Below are 24,253 nucleotides of genomic sequence, written 5' to 3'. Positions count from 1 at the left end.
CACTGAAAAAAGTGCTAGAATTTATAGCAAAACACGAATAAAGTGCAAAAATCAAAAATTATGTTTTTTCTAAATTTAAAGAAAAATATAATTTTTAGTTCTTGTACTTTGCTCGCATTTTATTATTAGTCTTTACATTTTGTTTTATATTGTAGGTCCTTAAACTTTTATTTGTCAGTATTTTAAGTCCATCCAAGAGTGTAAAAACCTAAAATATCAAAAAAAAAAATGTAGGAACCAATAGCTAAATAAGAGTAAAATATGGGAACTCAAAGTTATATTTTTCCTAAATTTAATTCCAAGATATGCTTTTAGAATTAATGATGAATAACACGACTATGATATTTAGATTTATATGTGCGTAGTATGAGAAACATATTTAATTTTATAAAAAATATCAATAATAATTTTTGAAAAAAAAATTAAATTTAACTTTGGTCTTTTAAATATTAAAGTTATTTGAAATAATTGACAAGTTTTACTTAAAATAATTTATTATTAATATCATCATCATAATATATAGAGTTAAAGTGCAACAATACTAAGTACCTGTTTGGTATCTTGTTTTCAGAACTGTTTTTTGTTTTCTAGAGTAAAAAAATAAAAAAAATTATTTGATAAAGTGTTTTTAGGGAAGCGTTCCTGAAAACAAAAAACCACAATTTTGTTCTCAGAAATAGAAAAGCAAAAACAACTTTTGAATGTTTTGAAGTTATTGTTTTACAAAACAAAGGTGAGGCGGAGAACTACCTGTTTTCATTAATGGCAAGCTTGTAAATAATCCAAATTTTTCTCAACCCTAAATGCCTCTATTTCTCATCATTCTTTAGACGGCTTCTTCCTCTGCTTCATGCTTCGGAGTTCTGACCATCGAAGTTCAGGTGTAGTCACAGCTTGCTTCATCTTCTTCGTCTGAGAGAACCCAGCTCATCGACTTCATGCTCGTGACTCAGGTGTGTCCTTTCTTCTTTCTTTCTTCGTTTTGCTCTGTTTCTTTATGCCTTTTTGTTCGATAAAGTTGTTTTGTTCTGATGCTTTACTAATTTTTTTATTTTGTATTTGTTTTGCACTTTTAAGTTCTGGTTGCCTTTCCTCCACTTCATGCTCTAGTTTGTTTGTTTCTACTCTTTTATGGCTGCACTACACCTGAGTTGTATTTGACTGATTCTATTTCTTTCTTTTGTCTTTTTGCCTTGTTTACGAATGAATAGAATATTTCAACTACTGCACTTGTGGGGACCGACTCTTTTCCTTCTTTATTAATGAATAAGAACAACTTTGTTTATTAATAAATTGATGAAAATCTGTGCCTTTTTAGTTATTTTTTAGTTTAGCATAAGGCATTTGAACTTTAACATAGAATCATTGATTTGGGTTAGTTTTAATTTTCTCTAGCACAGGGAATTTGAACTTTAGCACATATTCATTGATTTCTTTTACTTTTAATTTTCTTTAGCAAAGGGTATTTGAACTTTAGAATCTAACCTTAACAAAATTGCTTTTCTTATTCATTTTATTTGTACTGGACTTGGTATTTTTTTGCTAACATATTATATATATTAATAGATGGCAACTAGTGAGCATGTTGAAAATACAATTTGGCCTAAGCATATTATTAAATGCTTCATTGATATCATGGTTGAAGAAGTTACCAAAGGTAACATGAATAACGGTGTGTATTCTCCCAAAGTTTGGAAAAGTATGCTAGAGAACTTGAATGCTAAATGTGGACGGTCTTATAGTTTGAAACAAGTCAAGCAAAAGTTTAATAGGTTGCGTACAAAGCATAGATAATTTTCTCAACTGCTACAGCACACTGGATTTGATTGGGATGCTGAAAGCAACACTGTTACTGCTGATGAGGAAGTTTGGAAGAACTATATTGTGGTATGTAATCATATGAATTTTATTTAGTCTATATAATATTTATATATGTTATTAATTCACATGAGTATATGTATGTAGGTACATCCTGAGGCTACACAATACAAGAAGCAAGGACTAAAACATTACAACCTATTAGGTGTAATTTTTAATAGAAGCACCGCCATGGGTGTACTCCATCATTCATCTACACAAGATCCACCTAATTCTGATGATGAAAACAATCTTGAAAATGAATATATAAATACTGGAGTTCATATAGACCTTAGTAGGGATGACGATGTTGGCCCAGAAACAATAGAGCGTGTAACTCATAGTGGAAAACGTGTTGTTGAAGTCTCTAATAGCAAGAAAAGGAAAGAATATAGGTCTAGTCAAATGGGAGATGCAATTCAAGCATAGGCTGAAGCATCTAAAGCAAGGGCTAAAGCTCAAATTGCTAAGGCTGAGAGGTGGAGAGCAGGGAGTGTTGAAAGTAGTAGTACTGGAGCTTCATCATCTGAATATTTAGTTGTCAATTGTATTGCTGCCCTTGATGCCATTGATGATGTCCCTGATGATATCTATGCCAAAGCAATGGAAAAATTTACTCAAGGCATTTATAGAGAATTATTTATGACAGTGTGTTTAGAGAGAAAGAAGGCATGGCTGTATAATTTAAAGTGATGTATGTGGGTTGATAGTTTTTATGTTAGGTGGTGAATCTTTTGTTTCATGAACGTGCTTTTTGGTGCTTTTCATGTTAATTTCTTGAACTATTTTGTTGGTCTTTTTAATGTTAATTCAATGTGATGTTACTAGTCTATGTTTGTTTGTGCACTTTTTATTCATTTCTCTTTTTTTCATGGTTTGTATTCTACAGTTCACTGGTTTTAATCAGAATGGACGTAGATGATAACTCATCAATTGATTGATCTATATCTTCATCAGGGTCAAGCGAAGAAGACCATGAGATAGAAGAATTAATGTCAATTGAAATGTTATATGAGTATGAAAGTATGTTTCTCAATAAGGTCCCAGTCCGTACATCTGCACTAACAGGTCAAGCATTTGTTAATGAGCTCATTAATGGATGCAATTACCAATCCTGAAGTAAATTTTCCATGGCCCCCTAGAGGTATATTTTAACATAAAATGTTTTTTATATGTTATTTGCTCAATTATAAACTTCAAAAATTTTGTTTTTGCCACATATAGGTAAATATTATCTTGTAGATTCCGGATATCCTTGCAGTGGTGGGTTCCTTCCACCATACAGAGGAGAAAGATACCATGCATAAGAATATAGAGGTAGAGGCCGCTAAGCTACAAGTCAAAGAGAGCTTTTCAATTTTAGACATTCTTCATTAAGAATGACGATTGAGCGTTCTTTTGGAGTCTTGAAGGCTCGATTTCCCATTCTCAAGTTAATGCCACAATACAAGCCTTCAAGACAACGCCTTATTGTGGTGGCATGTTGTGCTATTCACAATTACATATGTAAATGGAGTCGTCGTGATATGTTATTCAATCAATGGGAGAATATGGATTCTGAACTAATGGAAAATTTATCAGTGGAAGGAATGAATGAAAACATAAGTAGAGAAGGTACAAACTATAATCTAGAAAACTTGTCAAGATTATCTGAAGAAAGTGCAATAGAGATGACAATGTGATCATATTGCATCTCAAATGTGGCATGATTTTACCACTCGTCCTAGTTAAGTGTAGCCTTGTGTTTCTTAGATCAATATTTTGGAGACCTTGCTTAAAACAATGTTACTTTAAGACTTGATTTTGTTGTTAGACTTTTATATATTTCAATGTTATTTTTTTATTGATTCTATTCAAATTTTATTACTAATTAATTCATAGTTATAATATAATATTAAATAAATATAAAAATTATGTTAATATTAATTATATAAAACAAGTTATCAAACAAGTTTTTTTTTTGTTTTTTGTTCTCAAAACATATTTTGAGAACAATTTATCAAACAAGTTTTTATATTTTTTTGTTTCCAGATATAGTTTTCTAGAACAATTATTCAAACAAGTTTTTTTATTTTTTTGTTTTCAAAACATGTTTTACAGAATACCAGTTCTCAAAACAATAAAACAAAAATCGTTCCAAACAGGCCCTAAGTTGCTAACATCCTTAACTTATGTATAGTGTGATTTTACTCATCAACCCTAAAAAATGATTCAAAAATCTTTTATTTGAAATGGAAGCCAAATTTTTGTTAAGTAAAGGCTTTGTAGTCTTTTACATGCCATACCACGTGTAAATGAGTTAGTATAAAAGTGTTATTTGCATTTTGAGTTCAACTTTGAGCCATATCAATAATGGCTGAGCTTGAGAAAATTCACTATTTATTTTAATGCATGAGGGTTTATGGGCTTAAGTATTTAAGAATTGAGCTCATAAGGAAGATGCCAATATAAAGGCAAAACAAATAGCTCTACTTATTTCTACCAAAAAAAAAAAGCTCTACTTATATATAGAGATTGAAAGGAAGTATTTGAATATTTAAAAAATAAATAATTTAAAATTTAAAATTAATTTTGACATATATAATAAATATTTGGATATATTTTTATAAAACTATAATTTTAGGTATATAATTGATTTGGATATTTTTTTAAAAATATTATTTTAAGTATATAATTGATTTTAACATACAATAGATGCTTTTCAATATATTTTTATAAAATTATAATTTTTACCACTAAAATTGATTAAAGAGATTATCAAAACAGCCCCTAAATAAGTTAATAGCAAGGAATATGAACAGAACAAATGTTTTGTAAATTTTATTTTGCACAGTGAAGGAGAGGCCATTAATATATGGATTTATTTCTGGTATTCTTATTGGGTAATGGGTACTTTATTCTGGATTCTTCACGCATCTGAAAGTGGTAAACACGCAGAAATCATTGCAGGTGGTGAAAGGGACTTGACTTCGTGCGCTCATGCCACAAGTGACTATTTAAATTTAAAGCATTATTTTATTTTATATTTATTAAAATAATTTTTTTTGTTTGATCAACAATTAAAATAAAAATTTATGAATATTATAAAATAATTTTAATAAATTTTTTTATTTTTAACATGTAAATGACATATTTTAATATTAAAATTTTTATAATTATTATATATTATTTAAATATATTTTATATAATTTAGATTAATATTAAAGTATATGAAGTATATTTAAATAATTAATATATAATAATTATAAAAATTTTAATATTAAATTAGACTGTCTAAATTAAATTTAAATCAGATTAAAAATAATTTTAATAAATATAAAATAAAAAATATATAATAACTTTTTAAATTCGAACCATTCACAGTGCTCGTCATTCTCAGATGCTCATCCCGCCGATTGCCGAAGATCAGCCCTGAATCTGGTGAAAGTGGGTTGCATTGCTGTTAAAAAGACTCAAAGTAGAAAGTCTGTCAATTAGCAAATTCATGGTTGGTCTCAACTCTCAAACGAGGAACACGACAAAACTGACCCCCGAATTAAACCGCCTCCGCGTCTTCAATGAAAATTCTGGTTTATTAAATAGACTTGAAGATTCTGCACTCACCAGTTCTCGGTATAGCTAGGCCATCTATCTGCTAACTGCCATGATGTTTTCCAATCTGATAATACTCTTCATCTCAGCTTTTCCTTTACTGTGTTCTTCTTCTTCCTCCATAAATTTGCTGTCGGTGGAGAATCCAGAACACGTCATCAAATCAAGAAATGGAAATTTCACTGCTGGGTTCTATCATCTATGGCGTCGGTGAGAATGCCTATGCCTTCGCTATCTGGTTCACTGAAGAACCAGCTCGTCGCCAAAATCTGACTGTCATTTGGATGGCGAATCGTGACGTGTTGGTGAACGGAAAAGGCTCAACACTTAACCTGCGTAGCAGTGGAAATCTAGTGCTGAACGATGCAGATCATGTCGATGTTTGGGCCACGAATACGACGTCGTCGAGGTCTCCACAGTTGATTCTTAAAGATAATGGCAATCTTGTTCTTCTTGAACACCCTAATCATGTTCTGTGGCAAAGTTTTGATTTTCCGACGGACACGCTCGTTCCCGAGCAGAGGCTTACCAGACGCACTAGCCTTGTCTCCTCCAAAAGTCAGACTAAATCCTCTTCTGGTTTCTATAACTTACACTTTGACGATTATAATATTCTTCGTCTTGTCTACGATGGTCCCAATCTATCGACTATTTATTGGCCATCTCCTTGGAAAAACCCATGGCAAGCTGGTAGATCTCCTTACAACGAAAGTCGCATTGCGTTTCTCGATACGCACGGTGCTTTCATTTCAACTGATAACTTTACTTGCAGGACATCAGACTATGGTCCTGTACTTCAAAGACGATTAACCATTGATAGTGATGGTAACATCAGGATCTACAGTCGAAGAAACTGGACAGAGCAATGGTATGTTTCATGGCAAGCTTTTTCTGCGGGTTGCAAGATTCATGGCATTTGTGGAGAAAATAGTTTCTGCAAATATGAACCATATTTTGGTCGAACATGCTTATGTCTTCCTGGTTACAATTCAGGGATGAAATCGACGAGTCACTTGGGTGCGAACCAGAGTTCAATTTGTCTTGCAACCCAGAAGATTCTCGCTTTGTGTATATGCCTAATGGCGATTTCTATGGGCACGACCAAGGGGACTACCGTAACATCACGTTTAAGGAATGTAAGAATCAATGTTTAAAGTCATGTGGCTGCAAAGGTTTCCAATATACACATGATCGTAATTGTTACCAAAAGTTCCTTTTGGTCAATGGCAATCTTTCCCCTGCTTTCAAGGGAGGTTTCCACTTGAGACTCCCCAATTCAAGCTCATTCACTCTTCCAGAACCCAATGCCAAGTGTGACCTTGTTAAGTCTGTAAAGCTTGAGAGAGTCTATATCTCAAGACAAGACGGTGTGTTAATCAAAGTGTTACTATGGTTAGCGTTAGCAATTGGAGGCTTTGAACTTGCATGCGTCTTTCTCTTTTGTTGTCTGACATGGAAAAAGTCTAGTAAACGGCGCAACTATGATCATCTCGCGGGATCCAAGTTAAGAAAATATAAATACTCAGAGTTGAAAGAAGCAACAAGGGGTTTCAGTGAAGAGATTGGAAGGGGTGCTGGAGGTATTGTATACAAGGGTGTGTTAAAAGATGGACGAGTTGCTGCAATCACGAGACTCAGAGAAGCAAACCAAATAGAAAATGAGTTTATTGCAGAAGTCAACTTAATAGGAAGGCTTGATCACATGAACTTGATTGACATGTGGGGATATTGTGCAGAAGGAAACACAGACTGTTGGTGTATGAGTACATGGAAAATGGTTCTTTAGCGAAAAACCTCAAATCCAACAAGTTATTTGATTGGAGAAAGAGGTATGAAATCGCTCTAGGAACAGCAAGAGGACTGGCATATCTTCATGAAGAGTGCTTGGAGTGGGTTCTGCATTGCGATATAAAACCTCAAAACATACTTCTCGATTCAGATTATAGGCCCAAGGTTGCAGATTTTGGACTTTCAAAGCTTCAAAACAGAAATGACACCAACAATCTAAGCTTCTCAAGGATCAGAGGAACAAGAGGTTATATGGCACCAGAGTGGGTTTTCAACTTGCCAATAACTTCCAGGGTTGATGTTTATAGCTATGGAATCGTGTTGCTGGAGATGATAACAGGAAAAAGCTTGATGGTTGATGGACCGGATCACTCACTTCATGGGAGGCTAGTCACATGGGTGAGAGAGAAGAAGAAGAACAAAAGACAAGAAGACAAGACATCATCATCATCATGGGTGGAACAAATCATTGATCCGACAGTTGAAGGAAGTTATGAGATGAAGTCAATGGAGATTCTAGTGACAATGGCATTAGATTGTGTTGTGGAAGACGCAGATGCAAGACCTACAATGAGCCATGTTGTGAAGATGATTCAAGGCGTATCAGTAGGATATTGATTCTCCTTTAGAGTGATGTATCGTGTATCGCTGATGAAGAGAGGCAATACATTACGAGGCTGGTGTTATGCATGTGCGTTTGTGAACGCTGACGGCCTTGTCAAGACCGAGATGTCCTCGATGATAATAATAATACTACTATACAAGGGTTGATTTGCTTTGTATACTATTCTAGAGTGGGTAATTTAAAAGGAAGGACTTATCTAGACATTTAAAAAATTCTATATAATTAAGCTTGTCTCTAATACTTAAACTAATAATTAAAAAAAAATTTGGGTATTGAGCTAACCCATTTTGGTTCAGGCTTAGCCCTGATTATTATTTTGAGTTTACCCGGACAGCGCCCAAATAAGTTTTAAGTAAAGAAATTTTTCTAATTTCTCATGCTTGGTCCCGAGATTTTACTAACTTATTCAAGTTTGATTGAATTATCCGTTCTACCATATTCTATTTATGAAAATACAACTAGATAACAAGAAACAAAATATCTATCCGAGAGTTTCAAAATTCATCACGATCAAGATCCATCAACTTTGAAAGATGAATTATCGTCTCAAGACCAATCAATAAGATAGAGCTCCTTTAATGAAACTTTGACATTTTAATCAGCTGTTTGCTTTATCGAAACTTATGAAAAATAAGAATCCCAGGTAAGATTCCGCCAAAAGAGGATGCCAGCTAGGATAGTGCATCTTATTTTTATTTTAGTTTTTACTCCTTAATTTTTGATAAGGTTCTTCATTAGAAAATATTATTTTATCTTGATAAAGTTTTGCAAACATTTGGAAGAGATACCAACTAAGTAATGTTAAAAAAAAAAAATACTAAGTAGTTGGAAACAGCATATATTAAATTCGCATTATCCTTTTATTTATTTAAACAGATTGTTAGAGAGTTAGTCTCTTTTAATCAGAGGTTTCAAGCACGAGTCCTTAGCATGTAGGGGGACTAAATTTTGTGTCAATGATCTAGGATATGGAGGGAAAATGGACCCACTTGGAATCACATGTCTCAAGAAAAAGCTCCCTTCACTCTCAGAAGCTGGTAGTTGTTGACATGAATCATTTTGTTTTGATAAAGTAATCATGTTTAAGTTTTTGCGAATATGATCCATTGAGTCATCTTACGTCTTTTTCTATAAAACACATTTGTATGTAAACTTGTTTTTCTTATTAATGCATTTGTCTTTTTAGAGGAAAAAAAAAGAAAAAATGACAATTAAAGATCTCCAAAAAACATTAATTATAATTATAAATTTTAAATTTTTGAGACTTCAATAACAAATCATAATTCTTACTTACTATAAAGTATCTTTTGTTGATTGATTTGATATTTGCAACTAACTTTTATAAATTTATAATAGCCTAGAAAAATAATAATATTATTAACATTTCAAATAATATAATGTGGATTTTATTATTACGATTTTGGGATTGATACATAAGGGAAAGTTATACTAAAATTCCATAAAAAAGAATTAATTATTATAAAGTTTATTAATAATTGAATTGAGGCCGTTGATAACATGATCTTAGTTCAATTGTTAATAGAGTTATAGTAATTAATTTTCTTTTGTAGGACCTAAGTGTAATTCTCTTGAATACAACAAAATAAAAATGGGAAAATAGCATCCAAGGACCTCTATGTCAAATTCATATCACACAGGGACCAAATGATTTGGTATTTGCTTTGCAGTCCTCTGGTTCTTCTTTAACATTAATTTTGTAAGCAAAATGATAGAACTGCCCCTCAAGTTAAAAAACAAAAAAAAAAAAAAACCACCATTGTTGGCTGTTGGACCACCGCTAGTGGTGAGGTTGCCAAAACCCCTGCTGCCAGCAAGGTTGCCGATGACTGGTCATCAGAGCTCTAGCACTAACAACATTTTATTTAAAAAGTAATTGGTTCAAGTGACCAAGGGAGGGTTTAATCCCATGACCTTTGATCAACTAAAAAACTTAGTGGCCACTAGGCCATCAAGGCCCTTAATTATATATAGTAAACAAAAAAAAAATATAAATAGTAAACCAAGCTTCTAACCACTTCCATGTTATAACATAATAGTGTGTTATTAATTTCTGAATGGAACTTGTCATTTTTCAAATGTTACTTGTTAATCTGATATGGATAATTACAAATTGAGAGCTTTAAAACTTCACACATTTTACTTGTTAAAAGTTTAAATGTATTGCTATTAATCACGAATGAATTGTTGTCAAAACTCAAATGGACACTTGTTAATAAATGACTAACACATACAACTAAGCCCTTCTTATTAGTTTTTTTAACTTGTTAAAACCAAAATAAATTGTCAATTTAGAATGAATCTTGTGAAAATCTACATGCACACTTGTTAATGAAGGACTAACACATACAATTAAACACATCTTATCTATTTTCTTAACTTGCAAAGCTTGAATGAACTGTTATTAATTTAGAATGAATTGTTATCAAAACTCAAATAGATACTTGTAGTTGATAATTAAAAATATAAGTCTAATGAACTGTTGCTTTCCTAGCTTGTTAAATCCTGAATGGACTGTTGTTAATTTAGAATGAGTTGTTATCAGAAACTAAATAGATACTTGTTGATGAAAGACTAACATATACAATTATGCCAATCATATATGCTTTTCTAGCTTGTTAAAGTTGTTAGATAGGGAGGCGCAGAGGAAGATTAAAATTTTAAAATCTCTGTCATAATATAGACCGAACGAGTTTGTTTAAATCAAAGCGGATAGAAGAGTTACCTTTTAATTCTTCAAACTTGACGCGTGTTCTCTTGAAGAGTTTGATCTCAAGAACTAACAATATCTATGCAAACAGCTCTCTAATTCGAACAGTGTGCTAGCGCTCCTAGTGTCCTTTCTTCTTTGACAGTTAGTTTTCCTTTCTACAGGGTGTTTTGTGGTTCTCAAAGTGTTTTTGCCGTCAAAACTTTTCTAACTCTCTCTATCTCTTCATAAAGCACATTCCTATCTATATATAGTATATGGATTAGGGTTTTCGTTTTCCACATAAAGAGCCCACGAAAATTTAATTAAATTTATCTTATAAATTTAATCCATGATATCATATCTAATTTAAATTTATCTTATAAATTTAAATTATAAAAATGACATGATATTCTCTCATATCATGTTAGTTATTAAATTTAATCTATCATATAAAATTAAATTTAAAACTAACACAATATAATATAATATAATATATCACATATACATATTATATTATATATATACAAATATATATATATACATATATATTGTAAAAATATATATATATATATATATATATTATCTTATATATATTTAATTTTATATATCATATACATATACATATATACATATCAGATATATATTATACACACACACACACACACATATGAATATATATATTTCGAATATATATATATATATATAATTATATTTCAAATTTTATATTTCATATATATATATAAATATTTATCAAATAAATATTCAAATATATATATATATATATATATAATTCATTCACCCTATATTACATTTATTGAATTTAGACATATTTCAGATTCAATAGACTTGGATATTATAACTCGAGTAAAGTTGTTCTTGTGTGCGACCCTATAGCCCATATGAAATTGGCAATAGACTAATTATGCTATTAGCCTACAAGTCAAAAGTAGACTCTAGTAAGACATTGCAACTACCCAATGCACATGGGGATCAATAAACTAATGTAACATATCATGCAACCGTATCACATTCCTTTTATCACGCGATATTTCGGTCAAGTATGAGACATAAAATTTTCATTCTCCTTTACCTGACCATTACTTTCTCGATCTCTAAGTGGACTGACTATAGCAATGGAAAAATCCTTTCCATTGTAGTATAGCCATATATTTTCTCAGTCTTACTCATCGAGGGGTCCAGTAATATCTCTCACATAATGTGAAAGACAAATTCCATCTTGACTACTCATGTTCCTTTGCATGAATATCACAAAACTCAATTATAGCCTTTATGATCACCTGATCAAAGGTAACTTTTGACTAGGTCAAAGTTCAGTGATCATCATGTAGGAATCTATGATGATCTCAGGTCAAAGGGCTTAGTGATATAGTTACATATGAGGTAAGTTTATGACTTGTACCATTCAATTTTCTTATAAGGAGTTGGTCTAGCACCTTGTACTCTTTCAAGTGCCTATGACTTTGATTTGTATATCTATAATTAATCAAAGTCATACTAGTCTTGTTTCATCTATGATCCCTCATAGATGATTGACGAGGGACATTTAGGACAATCACTATAGTTTGTCCAAAGATGCAGTTATCATAGTCAATATGTAATTGATATGACAATAAAAGAGAAATTCATTAAATAACAATATGCATAGAATAATGATTGGCCCTAGGGCATAATTTCTAACATCCTCCCACATGCACTACGTACAATCATTAATTTGTTTAATTTTCATTGTCTTGACATGACGCTCATGCTTTGCTTGTGCAAGAGGCTTTGTAAGAGGATCAGCAATATTGTCTTCTCCTTCTACTATGCATATTTTTATATTACCTCTATCATTAATCTATCTGATAAGGTGGAAATGCCTGAGTGTATGCTTAGTCTGTTGGTGTGACCTTAGCTCCTTGCTTTGTGCAATTGCACCGCTATTGTCACAGAACAAGTTTATTAGATCTCAGATGCTAGGCACTACTCTTAGTTTAGTAATGAACTTCTTGATCTAAACGACTTCCTTAGCTACATTTGATGCTATTAAATACTCAACTTCTATTGTAGAATTAGCTATTATGCTCTGCTTTGAGCTCTTCCAACTCACTGCCCTGCCATTTAAGGTAAACACATACCCTAATTACAATTTAAGGTCATCCTGGTCAGTTTGAAAGCTTGCATCTGTGTAAACCTATTACAACTAGCTTGTCATCCAATCCGCCATATACCAATAATAAATCCTTAATCCTTCTTAAGTACTTTAGGATATTCTTAACAGCAGTCCAATGATCCTCTCCTGGATCTGCTTGGTATCTGCTAGTCATACTCAAGGCAAATGAAACATCCAGTCGAGTGCACAGTATGGCATACATGATAGATCCAATTACCGAGACATATGGAACCTTACTCATGCGATCTCACTATTTTTGTGTACTAAGACACTGGTCTTTGCTGAGATGAATGCCATAAGACATAGGGATGAAGCCCCTCTTTAAATCTTGCATACTGAACCTATATAGTATCTTGTTTATGTATATGCTCTGACTTAGGCCTATCAGCTTTTTGGATTTATCTCTGTAGATCTTAATCCCAAGGATATAAGTGGCTTCACCTAAGTCCTTTATAGAGAAAGATTTTCCTAACCAAGACTTGACATTCTGCAAGGTAGAAATGTTATTCTTAATGAGTAGGAAGTCATCTACATATAATACTGAAAATATAAATATGCTTCCATTAACTCATTTGTAAATGCAAGGTTCATCAATGTTTTGAATGAATTTGAACTCTTTGATTACTTCATCAAAATGTTGATTCCAGCTATGAGATACTTGCTTCAATCCATAAATGGATCTTTAAACCTTTCCAAAGTCCTCTGGATGCACAAAGCCTTCAGGTTGCATCATGTACACTTCCTCAAGTAGACGTCTATTAAGGAATGCTGTTTTAACATCCATCTGCCATATTTCATAGTCATAATATGCTACAATGGCAAAGAGGATTCTGATTGATTTGGCCATTGCAGCTAGGGAAAAGGTTTCATTATAGTCTACACTATGAGTTTGGATAAATCCTTTTGCAACCAATTGTGCCTTGAAGACATTTACTTTGCCATCCATATCAGTTTTTTCCTTAAAAACCCACTTACACCTGATGGTTTTTATACCTTCAGGTGGATTGACTAAGGTCTATATTTTATTATAGTACATGGATTGTATTTCAGACTTCATAACATTTAGCCATTTCTTGGAATTTGATCCCATTATGGCTTCTTAGTAGGTGGTTGGTTCATTGTGTTCAATGAGCAACACATCATGACATTCATTAATTAGAAATCCATATCTTTGAGAATGATGCTGTGTCCTATCAGATATTCGTGGGCCTTGTGTTATTCGAGTAGGGCCATTTACTTCTTGTAAGTCTTCTCTGTTTTCCATTTGTGACTCTATGCTATTTTGTGGTTCTCAAATTTCTTCAAGATGTATCTTGCTCCTACTAGTTCTTTTAGAGATAAATTCTCTTTCTAGAAAGATACCATTCTAAATTACAAACACTTTGTTATCAATGAGATTGTAGATATAGTATCCTTTTATTTCTTTAGGATACCCCATAAAAAGACACTTTATATATTTGAGTACTAACTTGTCTGAGGCCTGTTTCTTAATATAAACCTCACTTCCCCAATCTTGAGAAAAGACAAACTAGGTTTCTTTCCAATCTATATCTCATATGGTGTCTTCTCAATTGCCTTAAATGGAACACGGTTTAGTGTGAACACAATTGTTTCTAGTACATGGCCCCAAAAGGATGGTGGAAGATCTACTTGACTCATTATGGATCGAACCATATATAATAATATTCAATTTCTCTACTCAAAAACACCATCCCATTGTGGTGTTGCTGGAGGAGTTAATTGTGAAACTATCCCACAGCTCCTGAGATGATTAATGAATTCTTCACTTAAATATTCACTTTCTCGATCAAATTAAAGAGTTTTAATAGTCTTACTAAGTTGGTTTTGTACTTCATTTTGAAAGATTTTGAACATTTCAAAAGATTTAGATTTGTATTTTATTAGGTAGATATATTCATATCTATTGTAGTCATCAATAAAGGTAATGAAGTATAGATAACTCCGTCTGGCAGTTATACTCATTAGTCCACGTACATCTATACGTATGAGTCCCAGTAAGTCATTAGCTCTCTCACCATACCCAATAAAAGGTGCTTTCGTCATCTTTTCTAATAAACAAGATTTGCAAGTGTCATAAGGTTCAAAATCAAATGAGTTGAGAAGTATATCTTGATGGAGCTTAGAAATGCATTTCTCATTTATATAGCCGAGACAACAATGCCATAGGTAGGTTGGATTCAAATTGTTTGATTTGATCCTTTTGGTAGTTATGTTATAGATGTTCTCATTATTAGGATGTTCTAGATTTATGACTAAAATGCAAATTACCATTGGCATAAAAATTGTCATTTCGATAAATAGAAAATTTATCATTTCCAGTAATGGAAGTAAAACCCTCCTTATCCAAATAAAAATGAGAAATAATGTTGCTACTCAAAGCAAGAACATAATAACAATTGTTCAAAACTAACAAAAGCCCACTGGGAAAAAGTAATTCATAAGTGTCTACGGCTAAAGTAGCAACTCTTAGTCTGTTTCCAACTCGTAGGTTCACTTCGCCTTTTATCAACTTTCTATTGTCTCTGAGACCCTAGACATTTGTGCAAATGTAAGAACTACATGCAATATCTAATACCCATGTAGAAGAAGTAGAAAGGTAAATATCTATAACATAAATACCTAAAGGAGTAGCCCCGCTATCCTTCTTCTTTTTTAGATCTTCCAGGTAGAGCTTCAGTTTCTCTTGCAATGACCTGGCTTATTGCAAAAGAAGTAAATTCCTTCTTTGAAGGCTTTGCCTTCTTGGTTAGAGGCTTGGTTTCAGGCTTGTTAGACTCTTTGGTCTTAACATTTGAGCCTTTTTCCTTTCCCTTGTACTTACCTTTGCCTTTCTTTTTTATACCCTTTCCTTTCTAAACCATCAAAATAGTGCTAGGCTTTTTCTTAATGTTTTACTCAACAGTTTTAAGCATCCTATGCAGTTTAAAAATGGATTTCTCCATGCCATTCATGTTATAGGTTATAACAAACTGGTCATAACTTTTTGGGAGTGAGTTCAAGATTAAATCCATAGCTAACTCCTGGCTTAGGAGAAATTCGAGCCTCTTAAGGTGATCAATATAGTTCTTCATCTTTAAAACATGAGTGCTAACTGATGCACCCTCAACCATATTACAAGAGTATAAGGCCTTTGTGGTCCCATACCTCTCTTGCCTTGCCTATTGCTAGAACATTTTCTTAAGATGTACAATCATCTCATAAGCCTCCATGTGTTTTAAATCTCTTTAAAGTTCTGGAACCATGGTAGCTAGCATTAGGCATCCTACATCCATCGAGTCATTGGTGTGCTTTGTGTAAGCATCCCTTTAAACTCTTGGAGTGTTGACCACAAGCTTCTCAGGAATGGGTTCATCCAGGACATAAGCCTTTCTTTCGTACTTAAGAACAATTCTCAAGTTCTTGATTCAGTCAAGGAAGTTCGTCTCATTAAGTTTGTCCTTCTCAAGGACTAATTGCAATAATAGTGTAGCAGTGTTATTAGTTGACATGATTCTACAATAAAATACACAAAGTTAATTTTATATCTCCCACTAAAACTAACAACCTTGAAATTTGATTAGTGGGCTAAGACCCATATTTCATTTAAATTTAAGTCTGCTTTGGTAGGACGCTTAAAATTAAGTTATTTAGGTAGGTAACTCATTTACCAATTATATCACGTGTAACTCTTAGATCTTTATGGGATTCAATTATCATATGATCCGACATGTTCAATTCCATCTTGAAATTAATGCTTAGGCACTTCTTAGCCCACTCCACGCTCACAGCTTCTTCTGCCTTGAGATCCAAAACCATTTTGATAATCTCAACTAAGTCATACAATAATGAATCTTTGTGAGTAGCACCATTACTCACGCTTGTCTTATCAAAATAACCTAAATGTATACTTTGATGGTCCTATATTTGAGTGATCTAGGTTTCGACAAGTATTCATTAATTGACAGCATTATGACTTAAGATTTTGATTAAAGGGTTTGATTTATTAATTTAATAATCATGTAAAGTGAAAGCAATTGTATCTCATATAAAATCATGCATATTATGATCTAATCAAAAGCATAATTAAACGTGACACAATATAGCTCACCTAACCTGTGTCCATCGCAAGCTAATGAGAGGACCTCTCTGAGAAGATAAATTACATCAAGAAACCTTGTTTGTACATACGAGGGGATTGAGATGAGAAGATAATGTACATTTCGAGTTTATAGAGAGAGGCATAACATGCAGGCCATATTTAAAATTTACAACCCTTGTAAAACTAGAGCCATATGTGTCACCATACCCAAACGAATTTAAGGCAAAGAAAATATAATAAATAAAAAATTCATAAATAATGAAAGGCTATAAATTGTGAATTAGGTTGCTACACAGAGTTAGCCATGACGGTCCCACTAGTCGGTTAGCCAATGAGGTCAAGAGGTAACGTCCCTTAAGGGGGTGCAGGGGGCAGCACCCCTTGAAGCTTTCGAAAATCTTATTCTCTTTGAATGAGTTGCTACCTCAGACCTTTAGATTTATCAATCATATTGACAATCCAGCCTAAACCATATGAGAACGCAGACGAACAATATTGAGAACGCACATTATATGGACGAACATTAGTCATATTGAGAATTCACATTATATAGCTAAATATTAATCATATTAATTTAAATTCATATAAATTCAAATATATAAAACAAGTTTATACACACACACACACACACACACACACACACATATATATATATATGTTTCTAAAATATCACATGAAAAACATATATGGATTTTGAAAATATCTCATATAAATTTTGAAAATTTCAAAGCAACGTTCATCTAAAGAAGTTCATCACATGAAAATTTAAGAATGTAATAAACCAAAAACCCAACTTAAATGAAAATTCAACCTGACTCTGGTACCACTGTTAGATAGGAAGGCACAGTAAAAAATTAAAATTTTAAAATTCCTATCCTGATACGAACCAAATGAGTTCATTTAAGTCAAGGTGGATAGAAGAGTTATCTTTTAATTCTTCAAACTTAATGCGTGTTCTCTTCAAGAGTTTGGATCTCAAGAGTTGACAACGTAGATTTGCTCCCTTTATCGATATCCACACGAACATTTGTCTAACTCGAACAACGTGCTAGCGCTCCCAGTGCCCTTTCTTCTTTGAACGTTAGTTTTCTTTTCTATAAGGTGTTTCGTGGCTCTCAAATTATTTTTGTCATCAAAAATTTTCTAACTCTCTCTATCTCCTCATAAAGTACATCCTTATCTATATAAAATATATGGATTAGGATTTTTATCTTCCACTTAAAGAGCCCACAAAAATTTAATTAAATTTATCTCATAAATTTAATTCATGATATCATATCTAATTCAAAATTTATTTATAAATTTAAATTATAAAATCGACATGATATTCTCTCATATCATATTAGTTATTAAATTTAATATATTATATAAATTTAATATATAATATAGATATATATATGTATATGTATATGTATATGTATTTGTGTATAATATATAAAATTAAAAATATATATATTCAAAAAATATATATATGTATATATATATTCATATATATATATAATATAATATGTATATGTGATACATTATATTATATTATATTATATTTTGACTTAAATGAATATATATATATATATACATATATATTTTTTGAATATATATATATATATTATATTTTTAATTTTATATATTATATACATATCATATATATATATATATATATCAACTATATATTATACACACACATATATGAATATATATATATTTTGAAAAAATATATAATTATATTTTTAATTTTATATTTCATATAATATATCTATATATATTTTATTAAATAAATATTCAAATATATCTATATCTATATATAATTTATTCACCCTCTATTACATTCGTTGAATCTAGACATATTCCAAATTCAACGAACTTGAACATTATAGCTCGAGTTGGGTTATTCTTGTATGCGACCCTGTAGGCCCATATGAAGTTAGTAGTGGGCTAATTATGCTATTAGCCCACAAGTCACAAATGGCATCTAGCAAGACATTACAACTACCTAATTCACATTGGGATCGATGGTCCAATATAACATATCATGCAACTGTATCATATTTCTTTTTTCATGTGATATTTCGGTCAAGTATGAGGCATGAAATTGTCATTCTCCTTTACTTGACCTTTACTTTCTCAATCTTTGAGTGGATTGACTATAACAATGAAAAAAAACCCTTTCCATTGTAGTATGACCATACATTTTCTCAGTCTTACTCATCAAGGGGCCCAGTAATATCTCTTAGTTAATGTGAGGGATAAATTTCATCTTGACCACTCATATTCCTCTGCATGAATATCATTAAACTCAATTATAACCTTTATGATCATCCAGTCAAATGTGACTTTTGACTAGGTCAAAGTTCAATGGTCATTATATAGGAATCCATGATGGTCTTATGTCAAAGGTGTAACCTCCCTGAGGTTAAATCACACTTAACTCCAAATTATAATAATCCAGGGTTTAACTCACAAGAATTACCAAACTGTAGGATTTATAAATGAATTTTTCAAAATCTATTTCAAGGAATCCCAATTTTCAACTATTCAAATCTCAAATATGTTTTAAGGACTCTAAATCAGAGTTTTGAAGATAAAGCGAAAGCTTGAAAATCAATTGGGACCCAAATAATGAGTTTTAAAATTGAAAATAAATTTTCACACAGAATTTGACACGTGCGTCGTGGCTTGCAGTTCGTGCACCGCGGCGTGTTTCCTTTGTGCCATGTGTCACGGTGCATTGCACAAAATTTCAAAGATCAGTGCTGTCATTTGATAGCACAGGAAGCGAACTTCCGACGCGTCCTAAATCTTTATCCGACATCCGATTAAGATGGTTTCAGTATTTATACGGAGCTTTCTTCCAGCTCTAGTTAATGGCACTAGTTTCACATTCAAATTCATTTTCTATCAAAAGTTAGACACTAAAACCCATTTTGACACATTTTCACAAAATTTCCAAATAGGGTGTCCCAACTTAACCACATGTGCCAATAGCCTACACCAACCCTCCGACCACACTTAATAAACTCTTGCGGACTCGTGTAACCACCACACACAACCAAAAACACTTGTTTTGCAAAATCACCACTCAACCCCAATTTTCACAAAACATAAAGGGGGTGGAAAAGTTGCACAAAATCAACCATTTCATTCATATTTCTCAAAAATACGTATGTTGTTACTTGCACAAGTATTTTAGCCTTATCCTCAGGTTTGAAATAAAAACTCACTAACCCAGGGTATAAAATACACTAGTTAATTACAAAATCATGAAGTAGTGCACCAAACATGACAACTAATCTGAGTTGGCAATTACATGAACAAATACACATGTAAACAATTAAAGAGAGACATAAAGAGGATTTACTCCACAAATCCTAACTCTCTATGTGTTTTCCCTAACTCAGATCCAATGAGTTAGTTCCTAAAAATATTGAGAATTTAAGAGGTGAGTACAACCACTCAGTAACCAAGTTTCACTTAACCTGTACAGTTACATATTAATTGTAAATAGATGCAAATAGGCACATAACATATATATATCACATAGCATTGGGCCATAGTTCACAAAACTAAGAACTATGTGACCGGGCTTGCCACAAAATACTGTATCATGTTGTTTTTAAAAATATAACTCAGTGTCGCAAAAATAATAACCATGTGCCCTTAACACACGCTGGACTACAATACTAACAACCATGTGGCTGGACGTACATGCATTATTATATACCAACTCTATATCCTCCGTTACCTCCAACACAAAATCGATGGCTATCACGAGGCTACGTCCTTCACGAACTAACTCAGCCTTCCACTTGTAAGGAGCTACCTGATCAGGGTTAACTCACTCACTTATGCAATCTGGTTTTCCCTAATACTAACAACCATGAGGTGTTGTACCCCTAATCTAGCCTCCTCATGAACTGGTGGAGACTAGTTAGGTTCGAGTCCCTCGTAAAACAAGTGGGACAGTCCCAAATCAACCATAAGACAGGGGCTACCTCCCGTTTCCAATGGTCAGTGCCAAGGCTAGTTCTCAATTCCAACGATCACTGCTAATACCATATGGATTTCAACCAATCTACTCCTCTCCCTAGGCGAACTCCCACCAACAATCATGCTATGCACATTTCACACATAATATGCATTTTAACAATATTTTCTCAAACAATGAACTCACATCACACATATGCTCATAATTAACTCATATTTCATCACAATTTTTCACTCACAGTAATAAATCACAAGTAATTTCATAAAACATCAAGGGTAGTAGAATCAAGGTTTTCTTTTCTCCAAAACCATTTCACAATCAAGTATTTGCCAACATGCATTATCAAATTAACCATAAAACACATTTCATAACACAATTAACATTTAACTATAAAAATTAAGTTTCCCCCGATTACCTCAAACCTTTGAGAGGTTAAAGGTTTACCCCTCACTATATCAACTTTCCAAAGCTTTAACAAGCTTGAAAGGTGCCAAGACAAGCCTCTCTACAACCAAATCACAAGGATATCCTCATCATCTAGCTCTTTAATCTTTATCAATATAAAACTCTTTATACACTATTTTACCAACTCATACCCACTATCCACTCATATTCAATAGGCTCATTAGATTCCATTAATACACATTATCATTAATAATACCTCAAACCATCATTAATGCACATTAAACTCTCCCAACTACCTCATAAATACTAATTTTCGGATATTAAATGCTCCTATAGACTAACCACTTTTAAAATCATCAATGTAGTGTTATAATACATTAAATCACTCCCATTAATCTCATTTTAACCAATGGAATTAGACCCATACTCTTATGTACTGAAAATCCATCTCCCAACTCAAACCCTACCATAAATAATCATAAATGAGGGAGAGAAAGGAAGAAGAAAGCACCAAGATCTTACCTTGAGTGTTTGAGAGCTCCAATCTATCAACAATGGGGCCAAATATCATATCCTAACAGAGCCAAAACCAAGCTCTTTGTTTTCCTCCTCTTTCTCTCTTCTGTTTTCACGCAACTCACGAGCTGATTTATCATATTTTTGGCCGTGCATTGCGGCACACGCTGCCCTCCATCGCGGTGCATGGCACAAAGGAGTTCGTTACATTTAAATTGTGTCTGTGCACCATAGCGAACCAACCACGCGCCACGGCATGTGGCACAAAACAAAACTCTATACTTTTTCATCCTCTTTCCTTTCCCAGGTGGCCCACCATCAATTCAAACCCACTTCTAGGGCTGAAATCACAACGATTATGCTAAGTTAAGCCCCTCTGGTCACACACCTCATTAACTCACTAACTATCCTAATCAAGTTAATAAATTAGGGTTAAAATTTTTTGAATGTTACAAAAGGGCTTAGTGATATAGTTACATATAAGATAAGTTTATCACTTATACTATACAACTTTTTCATAGCAAGTTGGTCCGGTACCTTGTACTCTTTCAAGTGCCTATGACTCTAATTTGTATCTCTATAATTAATCAAAGTCATACTAGTCTTGTTTTATCTATAATCCTTCATAGATGACCGACCAGGGACATTTAGGACAATTACTATAGTTTGTCCAAGGATACAGTTATCATAATAAACATGCAATTAATATGATAACAAAAAAGAAATTCATTAAATAATAATGTGCATGGTACAATTATTGGCCCTAAGGCACAATTTCCAACAAAAGCCCGAATAGACTATTGTTAATTTAGAATGAGTTATTGTCAAAATCTGAATAAATACTTATTGATAAAAAACTAACATATATAATTACACTTATATTATATATTTTATAACTTGTTAAAGCTAGAATGGGCTGTTGCTAATTTAGAATAGCTTGTTTTTTATACACTTGTTCTATTAGACCTGTGCTTTTAATCATCAGTATTAAGTATCTATTTGAGTTTTGACAATAACTCATTCTAAATTAAAAATAGTGCATTCGGGCTTTAACAAGCTAAAAAAGCATATAGAATTGGCATAATTATATGTGTTAGTCTTTCATTAATAAATATCTATTCAGGTTTTAATAACAACTCATTCTAAATTAATAACAGTCCATTTAGGATTTAACAAGTTAGAAAAGTGTATAGGATGAGCATAATGGTACATGTTAGTCTTTCATCAATAAAAATTCATTCAAGTTTTAATAATAACTAATTCTAAATTAATAACAATCCAATTAGGATTTAACAAGCTAGAAAAGCGACAATCCATTAGACTTGTGCTTTTAATCATCAAGTATAAGTATCGATTTAGGTTTTGACAACAATTCATTATAAAATTAATAACAATCCATTCAAGCTTTAACAAACTAGAAAAACAGATAAGATGGGCTTAATTATATGTGTTAATCTTTCATCAACAAGTGTACATTTAGGTTTTTACAACAATTCATTTCAAATTAACAACAATCTATTCTGGTTTTAACAAGTTAGAAAAATCGATAGGATAATTTTAATTGTACATGTTAGTCCTTCATTAACAAGTATTGATTTAATTTTTAATAACAACCTATTCATGATTAACAACAATATATTCGGACTTTTAATAAGTAAAATACATGAAATTTTAAAGCTCTCAATTTGTAATTGTCCATGTCAAATTAATATTTGTAAAATAATAAGTTTCGTTCAGAAATTAACAACCTACAATTATGTTATGATATAGAAGTAGTTAGAAGCTTAGTTTACTATTTATATTTTCTTTTGTTTTTGCTATATATAATTAAAGGGCTTGGTGGCCAAATTTTTGAGGTAGCCAAGGGTCATGAAATCAAATTCTCCTTTAACCACTTAAACTAATTATTCCTTAAATAAAATGTCATTGGTATTGGAGTTTCAATGACCAACTGCTAATAACCCTACAAGCAGCAAGGGCTTCAGCAACCTCACCACTAGTGATGGTCCGACAGCTGACGACGAACAGGCGACCTCGCTGCCATCAAAGACAGTGAGGATTTCTTTTCTTTTGTTTTTTTTTTTATTTTTTAACTAGAGGCAGTTTAGACTTTTGATTTTAGAAACTAATATGAATTAAGAACCAAAAATCTGTAGTGCAATTTTAAAATCAATTAATTTTAAATTGATATTAATTTTCCTAGCAGTCCTTAATGCTATTTTTCTAACGAAAATTGTGGCTTAGCAGAAGTTGCTCTTCGTGCCGAGAAATATATTTCATTTTGCTTTAAAACTGAAATTACCAAATTGCCCCTCTAAAACCTCCCATCAAATTCAGCTTCTTTTGCCTTTCCATTTTCCTCAGTCGCAGCCGTGAAGGTGAGTGAGAAAGCTTCGAGATCCTTCCTCTTCCTCCGTTCTTTCCCTTGTATCACCGGTGTGTATGCTCTGTTCATCTGTGGTGTGGTGGAGTTTAGTTCGCGTGTTCTTCTTCTTCCTTGTTCAGCG

At 32.4% G+C, this 24,253-nt stretch overlaps 1 protein-coding gene and 1 pseudogene across 1 annotated transcript; both read left to right on the top strand.

The window, feature by feature from the left end:
• The first annotated feature begins 847 nt into the window (after nt 1-847).
• On the top strand, nt 848-2,687 carry LOC129290258 (uncharacterized). Its single transcript, XM_054926981.1, has 3 exons — nt 848-953; nt 1,813-1,887; nt 1,966-2,687. Exons 1-3 carry the CDS (start codon nt 939-941, stop codon nt 2,284-2,286), a joined length of 411 nt encoding a protein of 136 aa, XP_054782956.1. The 5' UTR covers nt 848-938; the 3' UTR covers nt 2,287-2,687.
• A 2,669-nt stretch (nt 2,688-5,356) lies between these two features.
• Nucleotides 5,357-7,987, top strand: LOC129289779 (putative receptor protein kinase ZmPK1; annotated as a pseudogene).
• The last annotated feature ends 16,266 nt before the right edge of the window (nt 7,988-24,253 follow it).

The sequence above is a fragment of the Prosopis cineraria genome, unplaced genomic scaffold (assembly GCF_029017545.1).
Source record: "Prosopis cineraria cultivar Desert tree isolate PC_DT_omini unplaced genomic scaffold, ASM2901754v1 PC13, whole genome shotgun sequence".
Lineage (NCBI taxonomy): Eukaryota > Viridiplantae > Streptophyta > Magnoliopsida > Fabales > Fabaceae > Prosopis > Prosopis cineraria.
The sequence above is the reverse complement of the archived record's forward strand: the minus strand, read 5'-3'. Positions and strand labels throughout refer to the sequence as shown.